The sequence below is a fragment of the Megalops cyprinoides genome, chromosome 12 (assembly GCF_013368585.1).
Source record: "Megalops cyprinoides isolate fMegCyp1 chromosome 12, fMegCyp1.pri, whole genome shotgun sequence".
NCBI classification, from domain to species: Eukaryota; Metazoa; Chordata; class Actinopteri; order Elopiformes; family Megalopidae; genus Megalops; species Megalops cyprinoides.
The window spans coordinates 732,875-748,618 of record NC_050594.1 but is presented as its reverse complement, the minus strand read 5'-3'; the positions used below and the strand labels follow the sequence as shown (position 1 = coordinate 748,618).

General features: G+C 46.5%; 1 protein-coding gene across 3 annotated transcripts in view; it reads right to left on the bottom strand.

The window, feature by feature from the left end:
• The window catches only part of prkd1 (protein kinase D1), a 63,858-nt gene that overhangs the window by 16,336 nt on the left and 31,778 nt on the right, over positions 1-15,744 (bottom strand). The window contains exons 3-6 of one of the 3 annotated variants that reach the window (XM_036542013.1): positions 6,345-6,476; positions 5,321-5,481; positions 3,703-3,726; positions 1,993-2,203 (exon numbers count right to left, since the gene is read on the bottom strand). In XM_036542013.1, the coding sequence (XP_036397906.1) occupies positions 1,993-2,203; positions 3,703-3,726; positions 5,321-5,481; positions 6,345-6,476 (528 nt within the window). The remainder of the gene's footprint in view (positions 1-1,992; positions 2,204-3,702; positions 3,727-5,320; positions 5,482-6,344; positions 6,477-15,744) is intronic. The other 2 variants (XM_036542012.1, XM_036542014.1) reach the window with 2 other exon arrangements.

Below are 15,744 nucleotides of genomic sequence, written 5' to 3'. Positions count from 1 at the left end.
TCTGATCATCAATCAGTCAGCCAATCAATCAGTCCGTCCTCATGCTTTGCCGTTAACCCGTGTTTGATATGTGCACTCCCCTAATCCCTCCCCTGAAAGCTCTGTTCCCATGGTGCTTTGGAGCAGTCCATTCCACACGGCTGATATGAGCGGGTCACGTGACCTCGTCCTGCGCCCGCTGTCACCGATACTCATTCCGGCTCATAAAGTGCTTTCATATCATTCTCATATTCAACGGCTCCAAGCGCTTCCAAGGGACACCCTGAGTGCTTTCTGAAAATAATCTAAAATGATATCAATACTTAATGTGTCATAATCTTTGAACGCACAGCCAGTTAGCGCGAGGATCATGCTTCAGTAATCCGCAAAGGCTCTGTGAGTGTTTATGAATGATAACCAGGGTAAGCCTCCAGATGGATTTACTATAATTCACACTAGGCTGGCTACTAACGGATGCACTCCTCGCTATAGTGTTTTTGAATGCATCCAGTATGGCTTTTTACAAGTAAACAAAAGACACACAGGGCTCGACATTAATGATTGCCCTGTTGCCCGGGGAAACCTACTTTCACTGATCAAGAGGTTTTGGTAGCCGTTTCCCGGTTGCCCATCTTGACAACCAAAAACGTGTACTGTAAATAACTGTAAACTCTTTTCCCCTTTAAATAAAACTGCTTCCCGTCTCATTGCCTTGCGGTGGCGGCTCACCTTCACAATACTATTTTTCATCATTGCAAAAAACAAACAAAAAAAAAACAGATAAAATATTATCTACCCTAGCCTTGTCCTTAAAACACGACAGTTTTTTCATCCGAAAAACTACAGCATTCATAAAACCTTATTAATCCCACGTGCGAAATTCTTGTTGTAATTGCTTAATCTGACGAGTTTATAATTGATAGTAATATTGAGAATCAATAGCATGAACGCTGTGATTGGATTAGCCAGCATTCTCTTGATTACCGTAAATATAAGAGACACCGGTTCATCAACCAACCCGGTCGCCCTTTCCAGACTTATCAAGCGAACGAAAAGTCCTAGTCAGCTACACTTTTTTTTTCTTTTACCGTATCGAATGTATTTCGTTAGGATAAGAGTGCCGTGTCGGTTGTTTTACGTTGGTAGATCTGAGGCTGAAAGAAAGCGTCTTAACTCAGTCGAGGTGCTAGCAGGAGAATGAACGCTAAACCGCATCGTGTCCACAATTTTCTGTCTCCTTGAAGTCCGACGGGGAATAATTATTGAAGGAAACTGGTTTATGGCTAGCTGGCTAGTTGGTTATCTAAGTTCTTTACGTTAAACTTGATTTAGGCGTTGTTCATTTGAGGTACACGTGCGCATACTGATGAGGTTATGTATAGTTAAATATTGTATAATAACTATATCGTCCACTGGGGATAACAAAACGGATACAAACACATAAACAATGACTTGTTGCCCAGCTAAGCAATCACGTTTCAGAGTATGCGTAAATCCCTGTTACAGTTAGTAAACGCATGCCTGCAGGCACACACACGCATGCAAAGATAATAAGGGCATATGTTATCGTGAGGAGCTGCTCTATACAGAGCATGTAGTACTAGTCACTGGTAGGTCTGTTTGACTCTGTCCTGCCCTGTTAAGGCTTGCAGTAGAATAAATGAGTGAATTTCCCAGAAGCAGATGCACTAAACTTTGTCTTCCCTGTCTCTCCACTCATGACCCCTGAGAGAGATGTCCAGCTCTGAGGTATGATAATGTCCTCAAAAGGCAGTGCTCATACACAGGACAGTGCCCAGGGGGTATGAGTACGGGTTTGCAGAACAACACTGTTCGTCCCAGTGGGGAAGGGGGTGGGGAGTGTGGGGAGCGTGGGGTGTATGGAGAGTGGGGTGGGGAGGTGTGGGGTGTATGGAGAGTGGGTTGGGGAGGTGTGGGGTGTATGGAGAGTGGGGTGGGGAGGTGTGGGGTGTATGGAGAGTGGGTTGGGGAGGGGTTGGGGTGCACACTTGCCTTTGCACTGCAGGCCCTGGCGAAACAGACCCTTCAGCAGTTTCTTGCAGTACTGGCACACCGTGGGACGTGTGTAGGAGTGGATGACAAAGGTGTGTGGAACCTTCACTTTGGACAGCAGGATCTTGTCCAGCTCGATGGGGCGTCCAATGTAGGACTGGGAGTTGGACCGTTTCTCTCGGCCCGGGAGCGCGTCCGTTTGTGTCTTCTGCTTAGGGGTGGGGTTAACACAGGACTGTAACAGCACCACCTTCAGTCTCACACTGCACACATCTCACACTGGGCGTAAATGCCCGCTCAGGTTATAAACATTACAAAATAAAGAGGTGCAAATACAAAATCACAACAATCCTCTGTCTGACATGCTCACTTCTGTCCAGCACAAACACATCCATCCACAGAAATGCTGTTTAACAGTGGTTACTGCAGCACTAATATTGCTAATAAAGCATTGCCATGCTGGGGTAAAAAACACAGATTTCTTACAGTAGGCTGTATGAATTAAGACCTTCATCAAAGCGTCAATGTACACCAGCACAGAAATAGCATTTATGTGGCTGGTACACATAATCAGTTACAGCCGGACAATGTCTGCTTCAAAGAGTCATATTTTCTATTTATTTCTACTTATACATATATACTGTATCTGTCTGTCTTTAAAAAATACAAATCAAATTAAGACTAGACTTTAAAATACATTCATGTACATAGTAAAAAAAAATCAAAAGATATTACCATTTCATTCTCTGCCTTCTCTGTTTCTTAAAATGAGTTTTATTCTGAGAGTGAGATGCTGATTGACAGGGCTGTCAATCCATCTGTCATTTAACAGGATGCCTTCAGAATCAATAAATGTGGTGTAACACATTTTCCTCTGAGAGATGAAATCAGTGTCTTTCCTATGTCTTAGTCATAGACGCCTCTGTTTTGGTGAAGCCTTTAAATAGACCCAGTTTATCTGATGATGAAGATGGTACGGCAGTTCCATCTCCTGGCCAATCTCACCCAGTCTGGCACTGCTCCAGAGGACTGAAAAGGATCTCTCATCTGTCTGTCTCCAGGAGACATGTCTCTTTTATATCCTTTTATACAATATATAATTATTATGCATTCTATTACATACTCTGTGTCACTTTACCAGACCTTCCTGACTAGCTCCTTCATGAGCACAATGCCATTACTTTTTAAAGTATTCATAAATACTTACAGCGCTTTCAGATTTGTGATTGGATGATATATCACATTTTGCATAAAAATTGATCCATGCATCTGAAAGCATGTGATGTCAGCCATTTTGCAGCACAAAATCTGCTCATGACAGATTATAAAGCGATAACATCACGCCTTTGAAGGTTTACATTTGTTAATGTTAAGGAACAGCCATTTTAACCCAAAGGTTTGATCACCAGGCATTGTAATTTTATAAGCTAGAACAAGATATTTAAGCTGAAACACTTCCGTGAATATCCAGCTATATGAACGGACAGTATGTTAACGGAGCAAGCAAATAAGGGAAAAAATAATTATGAATCTTTTTTAAACCAACACATGGCATGTCTCTGTGTTGCACACAGCCTATTTCACCTGTCACATTCATACAGTTCTCCATTGGCATTAAAAATTAATTTATTTTTACTTAAATGCTTATATTTGTTTTAGATTGATGTCAGATGAGACAGGTGTTGAGCGGTGTGTTGAGACCGTACCTACCTCTATGCTGGGGCTGACCGGACACTGGCCATGCAGGAAGGACAAGCACACACACAAAGGAAGGACACAGAAGGGTTAATCGAGCCCAGCGTCTGAATCTGTGCCGACACAGAAAAGCAGACAAAATCATTTCATCTCTCTCACAAATGAATTCCCTGCTCTTCAAGGACAGTGGTTTTCAGGGGAGAGACACAGCAGTTTCCTGAATTCAAGAAATTATCCCTCTAAAAAGATTAATTAGCAAGTGTATTTTAAATGCAGACATGCAAAACTTCAAATATGATCTTTTTTAGTAGCTGACATTTTCTCCACATGGAGGCATTTCCATTTTGATAAGAGCATCTTCACAAATATATTTTTACACATTGGGCCAAAATTGCGTTTTACTCCACGGAAGCTGGTGTGAGCTGAAGGAGTTTGCCAGTCCAACAGAAATGCCTCTAGCCATTGGAAGCTCCTAACATTAGATTTATAATATTATACCACAAATGTGGTCTTTGGCTCAAGCTATAGCTGACGCCTGTTCCCATTTAGGTAAATCTAGACATTTGTTGTTCATGAAGCTTGTGCAAAGTTCGACCCGAAACAAAGTTGTTGTCAGAGTGTGTAAGGCACGCGGGCACGCGGTGCTGACCCCCCCTCGGCGGGATCTGTGCGGGAGCGGGGCGCTGCTGCCACAGCGCTGGCACCGCCATGTGCTGCTAATTGTTCCTCACTTGAAAATGCAGATCTCACATGGTGCCTCACAGCTCTCCGAAGAGATATCGCCATTTCTCCACGGGGAGCCCAATGCATTTTAACATAAACACTGTGGGAGATGCATCGTGTTTGATTTCAGGTGTTTATTTTAGCTACTCGATTTGCCTCAAATGGAGAGTTAATTCAGCCATGAGCTGAGGTGACTAGCAGACAAGCAAAATCAACAAAGTTTCCTCTGAGTCCAAAGTGCATGCACCCCACAGCAATGCTCTATTTGATGACATCTGGTAAGAAGAGCGAATGAAATGATGTCTTTCACACAACGGCTGACCCAGGCCAATCAGGACAGCCTTGCAGGTCTCCTGGAGGACCAGAGGTTCCTTTATGTGGATTCACACTCTCCTCCATTTCGCTTTCTCTCATATTTATACTATGTGGTTTGAAATGAACAGTGATATGGTGTGTAAGTTATGTAAAGAAAGATACTGTTTCATAAATTTGTACTGAAAGCTATGGCTAAAGTGAAAAAGAAGGAAGCCTGAATTCTGTTGGGTTTGATCGGGAGACAGGCTGACAGCTGGTGTGAGACAGATGGGCTTGGAAGGATGTGTGGACTGGAGACTGGCTTTCGGGTGGGTTGGTTATGGGGGCCGATAAGTTTAGGGTATTTAACTGGACTGATTACTGGGGTTGACTGGTTTTGGGTGAGTTGGTTATGGGGGCTGATTAGTTTTAGGGTATTTAACTGGACTGATTAATGGGTTTGACTGGTTTTGGGTGGGAGATTAATTTTAGGGTATTATGGTGGACTACATTACATTACAGTCATTGCATTGCATTGAAATGAAATGAATGTAATAGGCTGGTTATCAGGGGCTGACTGGTTTTCGGGGGGCTGCAGTAACTGGGGTACACTTACCAGCAGGGTCTCGTCGGAGGTGCTGGGGGAGGGCTCTGTGGACACCGAGCGGGTGGTGGACAGCCCTGTCAGGGAAACATTGGACAGCCTCCGCTTGCGAATGCCACTGCAGTTGTTGGGGATTTTGAAGGCACATCGCTTGTGGTAGTTGAGGCCGCAGCCTTAAAGAGAAAAACACAGATGTTTGGTATCTAAGAGAACGTGTTAACTGGGCTGGACATGATGCTTGTTGCAGACATTGGCACACAGCATCAGTAAGGGTCTGTAAGCACAGACAAGTCTGTCAGTCTGTTGATGTTCTGCGGCGTGCAGAGGACCTGCCCTCGAACTGCTGCAGGTGTTCTTCCATTTCCTCGTTCCAAATCACTGACCCGCTGACAGATCCAGTTCAGATATGACAGCATTGCTTATTCACAGTCAATGTGGCAGCAGGCAATTTTTCGGATGAAATGAAAACAGTCATGGCAAATTATCTACCGCAAGTATTTTAATAGTGCATTAAAAAGAAGGAAAACCTCTGTTCCCAAAGTTACACAGGACTCGGGAGTTTTAACGTTTTACTGGAGGCCTGTAACGGCAGTGGTGTTAGAGAGGTACCAGCAGCAGCCAGTGTGTCAGTGGTAGAGTGGTGTGGGAACAAGGTGTAGAGTGGTGTCTGTACTGTTAGTACTGGAGTAATGTGCTGTCAGTAGTGTTAGTGCTGCAGTAGAGTGCTCCGTGCAGTGCGGTCAGTGCGGTGTGGTCAGTGCGGTCAGTACGGTTCAGTCAGTGCGGTGTGGTCAGTACGGTGCAGTCAGTGCGGTGTGGTCAGTACGGTGCAGTCAGTGTGGTGCGGTGCAGTCAGTGCAGTCAGTGTGGTGCGGTCAGTGTGGTGCGGTGCAGTCAGTGCAGTCAGTGTGGTGCAGTCAGTGCGGTGCAGTCAGTGCGGTCAGAGTGGTGTGGTCAGTGCGGTCACTGCAGTGTGGTGCAGTCAGTGAGGTGCGGTCAGATTGGTGCGGTCAGTGCTGCTGGAACAGGTCCCTACCTTCACACTTGAGGCCCTGCCTGACCAGGCCCCACAGCATCTCCCCACAGTGGTCACAGAAGGCCGGCGCGCGGTAGGAGTGGACGAACAGCGCATGGGGGCGGATCTGAAAGTCTTCCACTGTGGCAGAGGCTGTGGAACAAAGAGCATTTCCGTCTGTCATTAGAGGAACAGCGACCAATCACTGCCATTCCCCCGTTCTCTCCAACGCTCCACCTCCTTCAGAGTTTCAATCACTGCCATTCCCCGTCCTCTCCAATGCTCCTCCTCCTTCAGAGTTTCAATCACTGCCATTCCCCCGTTCTCTCCAATGCTCCGCCTCCTTCAGAGTTTCACTGAGAGAAAGCAGACCTGGCCTGTTTATGCTAAGCAGTGACAACGCCGATGATTTCCGAGCTCGCCCGGGCTCGTGTTGACGTAACCCTGCCAGGGAACGAGGATCTGAAACACAGGACGAAAACCACAGGAGAGAAGCTTCTGTCTCCAATCACCTGTCTGCAGGGCCCAGCTCCTCAAGGAAGACGCCTCGCACAGTAACAGAAGCTGTGACCAGAGGGGACATTTAACAATTGTTCTAAAATTGTTCATTGCTGTAAGCTACGCCTCTGATAATCACCCAACGCCTGTTCCTCTGCTGGAAGCGGCAGAAATCTGAGGAGGACTTCCTTAAGCTGAAGGACTAAAGATTCTGGCCCGGCTCTGACGGGTCCAGCTTGCCTCAGACCGCTGTTACAGACGCGGGGAGAGGAGATCGACACTGTGAGTGTGCTGATCCCATCTCTGCTGCTCTTTGCGCCTGGGCGGCAGAGAGGCCCAGATGGCTGCAGTCCTGACGAGAGCCGGCCCATCGGCGCCAGCCCGCAGCCAGATTGAAGAGTTGGATCTGGATCTTACCATGAAGGTGCCACAGAGCCCTCACATTGGATCGCAGCGCCTGGGGCCTGACGGCCCATGGCTTTGGGGGAACAGATGGGGGGGCACAAGCCTGCGCCCCAGAAACGGGCCAGACCCGAGTGCTTATGGGTAATGATGAGGTGTCTGTCATGGCTTAGATGGCCAACAAAGATAAGAAAAATAAGCTCCTTTCTATTATCCCACATCTAAAAGAATGGGAATGATCCTCTGAAAGATGGTATATGTTTCAATGTCAGGTCCAAAAAGACACCCATCCCAAATCAGTGCTAATATTTTATACGGGAAAGTAGAAAAAAAACTGTAATCACGTGGATTGAATAAAATACCTACCAAACCCTCAGAAGGCACATTGCACATATCCGGGTTGTTTTAGATTGAGAATGCATAATTAGTCTATAAATACACCTGATGTATAATACACTAGGGTGCCATATACCAATCAGAATAAATTACAGGCAAGCGTATTTTTTATATAAATCGAAAATGGAAAAATAGGAAGAGCTGGAGGAGTTCTGCTGTGATCACAGATAGCAGTGTTGCGGTAGTCTTTGCAGGGGCCGCTGTGATTGGCTGTCGTCAGCTGCCTGCAGAAGGGGCTGATGGGTAGAGGTGAAAGCACAGCGTGAGCCCGGTGTGGTTCGTCACGCGGGTGTGATCTCCCCTCCAGCATGCTTGTCTCAGCATGCTCAAGTAGAATACACTCTGATTAGGCACTCTGCTGCTAAATTGCCTCAATTTATTCAAATTATTGTTTTGCCTTTTGTTTAAAGGCCAAGTTATGTTTGGAAGTTAAACTAAACTGCCATTAAATGCTTCAGAAAATGAGCATGTCAGTGAAAAGGCTGCCCCAAGGAGGCTTAATACAAATACCTGTTTTTATTTGTGCATTTTTCTTTCTTTTTTTGACATGTTATTCCCAGTGACCTGAGCGGTTTCTGTCTCCTTCCTTAGTGCTCCTTTGCTTCCTGCGAGCAGTTAGTGTGAGCAGAGAGAGAGAGAGGCCGCACACAGCCCCGTCCCGCGTGCATGCTGGGGAGGGACGGGAGACACAACGCCAGCGCCGTGTCCAGCAGGGAGACGCCAGGGTGACAAACAGCAGATCACACGCAGACCAAAGCCACCCTGCAGCAGAGTGCTGGCACTGCCGGAAGAGCTTCTGCCGTTCTGAGGGGACTTCATCTCCGCTGGAGTACAAACATCACAGTATCTTACATTTCAGCCACACTGGGATCCTCAACTCTGTTTAGATCACTTTTCAGTTTGTGTCAGAGGAGCTGGCAATCAGTCCACACACACAGCGAGTCTGCTCCTGACTCCCCGCGCAAGAGCCGTTGGGACCCTAATGCAAGACGGCAGATCTGATCAGATAACATCTTTTTTCCAAAATACACAACGCACTCTGAGGGCCTCGCAGTGCATTCTGCAGCGACGGCAGTCCCAGCTTATAGATCGAATCTGAATGGATCATATATGGTAATAATATGGTAATGGTGATAGACTTGTCATATGCAGTATCTATGTATCCATAAGTGTAACTTGCCTGGCCAACTATTGAAACATGGTCATGCGGCACTTCTAATACAGTGACTCTTGTGTATGGCTTTCGCTTGTGTTGTACTCTGCCTCACTTGTAAAGTGCTTTGGATAAACGTGTGTGCCAAATGAATAAATGTAAATGTAAGTTGTAGTATATGTATATATGATTTAGTAGGATGTCACTGAATAAAGATTCAGTGATGTTTAGATCTGGTGATTGGGGAGGCCATAGAAGGTATTTGACACAATCCTGGCGTTCATTCGTTTAGCAGTGCATCATTTATAAGGCTGTTGAGATTTTTAGAAACTACCCAGTGTCCGCCTACCTCTGCCGGTGAGCTTTGACTTGCAAAGGCTTTCCTGATGTGGTTTTTCCATGTTTGGAAAATGCCGTCATGATTTTTGACAATTTTTCCTTTGACACATTAAGTAATATTGCCATTTCTGTTACTGACACACCTGTAATTCAGGCACCAACTATTTGTTTCAAAAACAGTTAGATCTCGCATGTTACTGTAGAAAGTGTTGATTTTAAAATGTCTTTTATGGCAGAAATATACTGGTACTTAATATTGACATCAATTTAAAACGTGTTTATTACGATTATGTTACTTCAAAATATGAGTCCATTTTTGTTTGACGTTTCCATGATCAGATGTGTATATGTGTGTGTGTGTGTGTGTGTGTGTGTGTGTGTGTATATATGTGTATATATATATAATATATATATATATATATATATATATATATATATATATATATATTACTGTATATAATGAATACTTAACTGCACCAAATCTTGCTTTTCCTCAGGCAACGTCTACTTCATTCAGAACATATTTATATTTATACATATTTGTCTAATGAGAATTTAAAAATGTCTCATGGTATCTCATCAAATGTCCATATACGTACATATACAGCACTGAGACTCAGAGATATGACAGCACTGAGACTCAGAGATATGACACAGTGAATGGCGCGATCGCAGCTGATCTCGCAGCGCTGCTGTGACGTACGTTTCCCTCACAGCTGTGTCTCTGTGAGGGTGCTTTGGGAGACCGTATGAGAGTACGACAGCCTGCTCCCATGATGCAGTGAGGCTCCTTACCCAGAATGCATCAGTGCCCTGTGAGTGCTGTTCAGACAGAATAAAAGGAACACTCTGCCCAGCATACCTCAGATCCTGCACCCCACCTCTCACCCCACCTCTCACCCTGCAGCCCAAAGTGTGGCTCCCACTGTAACCCCCCTGAAAGGAAACGCACTGCAGATCTGTACTGAGAGGGAATCCCAGCTCCCAGCTGAGATCCGGCTCGGCTACACTGCACTCTGTGGCACTGGATCCCTTAATGATCACTCACAGATGGATTAAACATAGTCTTGGGGGCAGAGTGCCTTCCTCATTCTGCGATAATCGGCCTTGGACAGAAGCCTGTGTTTACAGGTCAGAGCAGGGCCAGGGTCAATATCTGCGTGAGTGCTCTACATATTTACAGTAGGCTCCTACATTCATTATGATTACACGTTTGATGTCCAAAAAAATATCATTGCAGACTTGTGTGGGACTGATGACTACTCCATCTGCCTGGCGGGAATAGGGTGGCTCTGTTTGGGTTTTGTCTGGTCCTGTGATTCACTTCCTCAGTTGCTTCATTTAAAAGTAGTCTTAGATTTACAGTTAATCTTATCTGTAGGGGTCTGTGTTCCAGTAACCCTGAAAGTTTCTTTGGATATTGTTCCATGGGCTGCTTTTGTCTCTGTGTTAGTGTTTGTGTATGTACACCATGTAGAGGAACTGGGCCAAGAGAAACAAAATATTAAAGAACATATGAAAATAAAAATAATAAATAAAAATATTTACAGTTTACAGTGAGGCACCACTGCAACAGACATGCCAGACTGAGCCATCAGGTGCTGCTGGTGTTGCTGCTTTCTGGGTCCACTCTTCGGTTTTTCACGGATCACTCTTACGTTCGGAGGAGGGCTGTTTTTCAGAAGAGCCGGTATTACTGCATGCTGCCAGAGAGAGAGAGAAATGGGGACGCACTGCTTCTCCCAGCAGCAGACCCCACAGCCCTGACTCCCCTGCATGCGTAACCGCGGCCCAGAGAGCATTCTCTGGCCAGGGAAATGCTAATGACCCTTCCCGGCCTCTCCGCTCACACCGGCAGCCAGGCTCTTCCTGATTATAATTAAGGCAAATGAAATCAATTAGCCTCCGTTCATATGCAACTGTATGCTAATAGGATGAAAGGCATTACTGCGACTCGCAAAAGGCCTCCTCCAGCGGGCGAGCGAGCACTCTCTCTCTCGCTTTGTAGTCCGTCTTTGTCGGCCTGGATTGTCACCTTCAAAGGATGATGAGAGGATCAGCTATTAGAGGGATGGAAGGACCTCTTCTGCCTCTCCACAGCCCGAGGATGTGAAGAGCACGCTCTCTTCCTGTCCTCCATTACACACACACACACACACACACACTCACACACACAGGAGCACATACAAACACACATACACAAGTTACATACACACACAGGAGCACACACACACACTCACACACGAACAGCATCTTCCACACATAGCTCCTGTCCATCCTCTCTCAGGTATTAGAGAATGACTCACCCAGCTCACCGGGCACTGCTGTACGCTACACGAGAGGCTGCACTCTTACCTGCTGAGCACTGACACATGAAGCTGAAACACTGTTCCATACTGAGAACGATCAGGAGAACGATCAGAACTCAAATGTGCTCTGCCTAAAACCTGTGCTGATTCATGGGTGTGCTCATTAGGTCATTTTAACACAGATGTTACGGGAAATATGAAACTAGAAGCATGAATTACAGTGTCATCTTTGTTGTAAATTAAAACAGAATTATCACTGTCAGTGAACGCCATGGGCTTCCTTGCAGTCCTCCTTCCTGTAGCTTCTGTGGTGTCTTTGGGCCTTTGGGCTCCTGCACTCAGCTCATTCTCCTAAGCTACACGGTCTTCCCTTCAGCAAAGGAACATCACAAACTACATTATGTTTGCTTTGGAAACACTGGTAGCTTCCTATTTGTACGTGTTATCCTTTCATATGTAGCAGAGTTGAAGTAATAGCTCGTGTGAGTCCTGCATAAAAAGCCTTAGGTAGCGGGTTGCAGCGGCTACGTCACTCCCTGACACCTGGTTAAGTAGCGTTGTTGCCAACGGGCTAACGGCAATTTGCCTTTAGCTCAACTGGCAACAACGCTGGCCGTAAGGGGTTGGCAGTGAGAACCTCGGTTCGAAACTCGCTCGCTGACTCCCACCCCTTACACATACAACATTTACTGAAGCAGTTCAGGTCAGGTACCTTACCGTACCAAGGGCACAGCAACAGCAGCCCACCTGGGATTCAAACTAGCAGCTTCTGGGTTACAAGTCCCGCTTCTTACCGCTACACCACACTGCTGCTCCTTACCGCTACACCACACTGCTGCTCCTTACCGATACACCACACTCCTGCCCTCCTCCTCACTGCTACACCACACTGCTGCTCCTTACCGCTACACCACACTGCTGCCCTTCTCCTTACCGCTACACCACACTGCTGCAAAGTATTTAAATCAAATCAACACAAAGCTGTACATACCAAGCACCAATCAAAGTCCAACCAAAGAATTTTCCTGGGTTTGACTGCCACATAGGACTGCCCCAGGTGATTTTTAAAGAGGTAATAATGTTCTGGAACATTAAAAGGGTCGGATTACAGAAAGAGGAGCATGTTGAGCTGGCACCTGGCAGAACGATGACAGGAGGGATGTCCAACCCCGTAATGAGGCTATGCACTGGGGGGGGGGGGGGCAGGCGCCTCAGAATAGGGCATAACACTTTGAGGGCCTAATGTGATTTCAGGAATGAAAACTGTCCTGACACAATTATCTCATCCACAAATTTCATTTCAGTGGGAGAGACGACACCAATGGGGACAGCGCGGATCCACCCACACGTCTGAGTCACGCCAAAAGGTTCGTTTGGAATGAACCAATTTAAATATAATTATGAAACTGCATCCCAGAAAGTCCATTTCCCCACCAGCCTTTCCCCTCACTCCCTGCCTCCTCCCTCAGCCCTGTCTGATGTGCCTCTTTCCCCTGCAGCGATTCCTTAAGGATGAACTGCTGGTGCTTCCTGGCTCACCTGATGTTCTTAATTATGGTTATTTACCAAATGCTGGACAAATTATAAAAATTGGTGATGTCATTGCATCAGCCGCTGCAACAAATGATCTGATTGGTTCCTCAGCTTGCTCACTCCATCGGCTTGCCTTCCACAGTCAAAACTGAACACTAATCGTAAAAAATGGGGGGGGCAAACATGGAGGTGAACTCGCCCTTGTTGGAACCTGGAGAATGTCTTTTTCTCTTTGTTCTAGCAAACTGAGGTGTCATGGCACTCCACTGCTCCTCACCAGGGCTGTCTGTCTCTAGGCACAGAGGATAAGGGATTAAGCTGTACTGAAGTGGTGACCCCTCCACAGAAATAAGCAAACACATCCCTGCTCCTTCACCACAACCTCTAGCTGCACCTGCAGGATTGGCTCAAAAGCATCTGTCCTTCTGAAATCACACCACTTTGGTCAAACGTTCAGCATGAAGGTGGATCACATGGTGGCTTTGGAGTTCCTGGGGTTCGAAGTGTAGGCTATAGGGCTTGCTGTCCTCTGATGTGTTCAGCATGAAGGTGGATCACATGGTGGCTTTGGAGTTCCTGGGGTTCGAAGTGTAGGCTATAGGGCTTGCAGTCCTCTGATGTGTTTATCTCCAGACAGGAAGGAGGTGCTGTTTCGCTGCTGCTGGGATACAGGGTTCCGGGCACGCACAGGTGTTTGGGGTTGAGTACCATTTCAGCAAACAGCAGAGCTGCTCTGTGCTGGTGCGCGCGCACACACACACACACACACACACCAGCCAGCTCACTGCCTGAGGCCTACACAACCTCACAGAGCCCAGCAGTCACACTGACTCGCACCACTCAGTATACCTTCAGCCCACACTCTGAGAGATCTCCCAGGATCACCTAACCAGGCAGGGAACCCATCACATGCCACTGTTGGACTCTTCCTGGATGGGATTTAACAGAAACCTCCTTTAGTGTAGTTATGAGGTGAGGTCATAAGGCAGGAGGGCAGGAAGGCTGTAAATTTACACCAAATCCATGCACAATTCAGTGCAGTCTTTAGCTATATCAGCTGCTACTGTACACCCTCACAGTTCATGAGTTTAAACACCTGAGGCGTATCCACGGCCAGGCCAGCTGAAAGCTCATCCCAGCTCACCTCCAGGTGTTCAGGTACAGTGCTTCACTGTGCCCGTCCAAGGAGTGCCACTTTGCAGCAGTCTTTGCCTCTCCAGGTGTGTGAATACAGAACTTAACCTTCCACATCCAAGCACTACTTTAACACACTATACAGGTGTCTCAAACAGAGTGAATAAACTCAGTGCTCACTGATAACATATGCTCAAATGCCATAACCAAAATAATAATAATAAGTAATAGTAGTAGTATGAATGTTGATGTTGTTCTTCTTTAAAAATACACACGTAGCTGTAGTTTAAATCCCCGACTTTAAGAGAACAAAGACATTACTGCACTGCTTCTCCTATGAGGAGGCAGAGCGCATTCTGCTCATTGTGACAGTTGTGCCTGTATTACGCTGTGTCTGTATTACGCTGTGTCTGTATTACGCTGTGTCTGTATTACGCTCAGGGCTGTGTCTGTATTATGCTCAGGGCTGTGTCTGTATTACGCTCAGGGCTGTGTCTGTATTACGCTCAGGGCTGTGTCTGTATTACGCTCAGGGCCTGTATTACGCTCAGGGCCTGTATTACGCTCAGGGCCTGTATTACGCTCAGGGCTGTGTCTGTATTACGCTCAGGGTTGTGTCTGTATTACGCTCAGGGCTGTGTCTGTATTACGCTCAGGGCTGTGTCTGTATTACGCTCAGGGCTGTGTCTGTATTACGCTGTGTCTGTATTACGCTCAGGGCTGTGTCTGTATTACGCTCAGGGCTGTGCCTGTATTACGCTGTGTCTGTATTACGCTCAGGGCTGTGTCTGTATTACGCTGTGTCTGTATTACGCTCAGGGCTGTGTCTGTATTACGCTCAGGGCTGTGTCTGTATTACGCTCAGGGCTGTGTCTGTATTACGCTCAGGGCCTGTATTACGCTCAGGGCTGTGTCTGTATTACGCTCAGGGCTGTGCCTGTATTACGCTCAGGGCTGTGTCTGTATTACGCTCAGGGCTGTGTCTGTATTACGCTCAGGGCTGTGTCTGTATTACGCTGTGTCTGTATTACGCTCAGGGCTGTGTCTGTATTACGCTGTGTCTGTATTACGCTCAGGGCTGTGTCTGTATTACGCTCAGGGCTGTGTCTGTATTACGCTCAGGGCTGTGCCTGTATTACGCTCAGGGCTGTGTCTGTATTACGCTGTGTCTGTATTACGCTCAGGGCCTGTATTACGCTCAGGGCTGTGTCTGTATTACGCTCAGGGCTGTGTCTGTATTACGCTCAGATCAATTTCCTGTCTGTTCAGTGGCACGTTCTGCGCATCTAAAATGGGATTTGCTGTACTGAGCAGCTGCAATGCAAACTGCAAAGCAAGCTTCTTCTGCCAGGGTGTCTGTAAAATGATTAATGGAATTAATAATAATATTTAGGAGTCCTTCTGAGGCACTTTATTGTTCTGCTAAGGGAATTCGCAAGTAATAATCCTTGGCTTCACTTTTTGACAGTTGTGAGCTTTTCCTGTGTTATTTTACTGTCTGTTCAGATGTCGAGTGTGTCATTAAAAAGTGTCATGACAGGTTCCCAGAAGCACATCTCCGAGAGCGTGCGTGTCTGGGTGTGCTAATCACCTGGGCCCCTTGGCAGTGTGCAGCGTGTGGGGGGGGGAGGGGGTGTCAGTCTCTCCCAGCTCCACA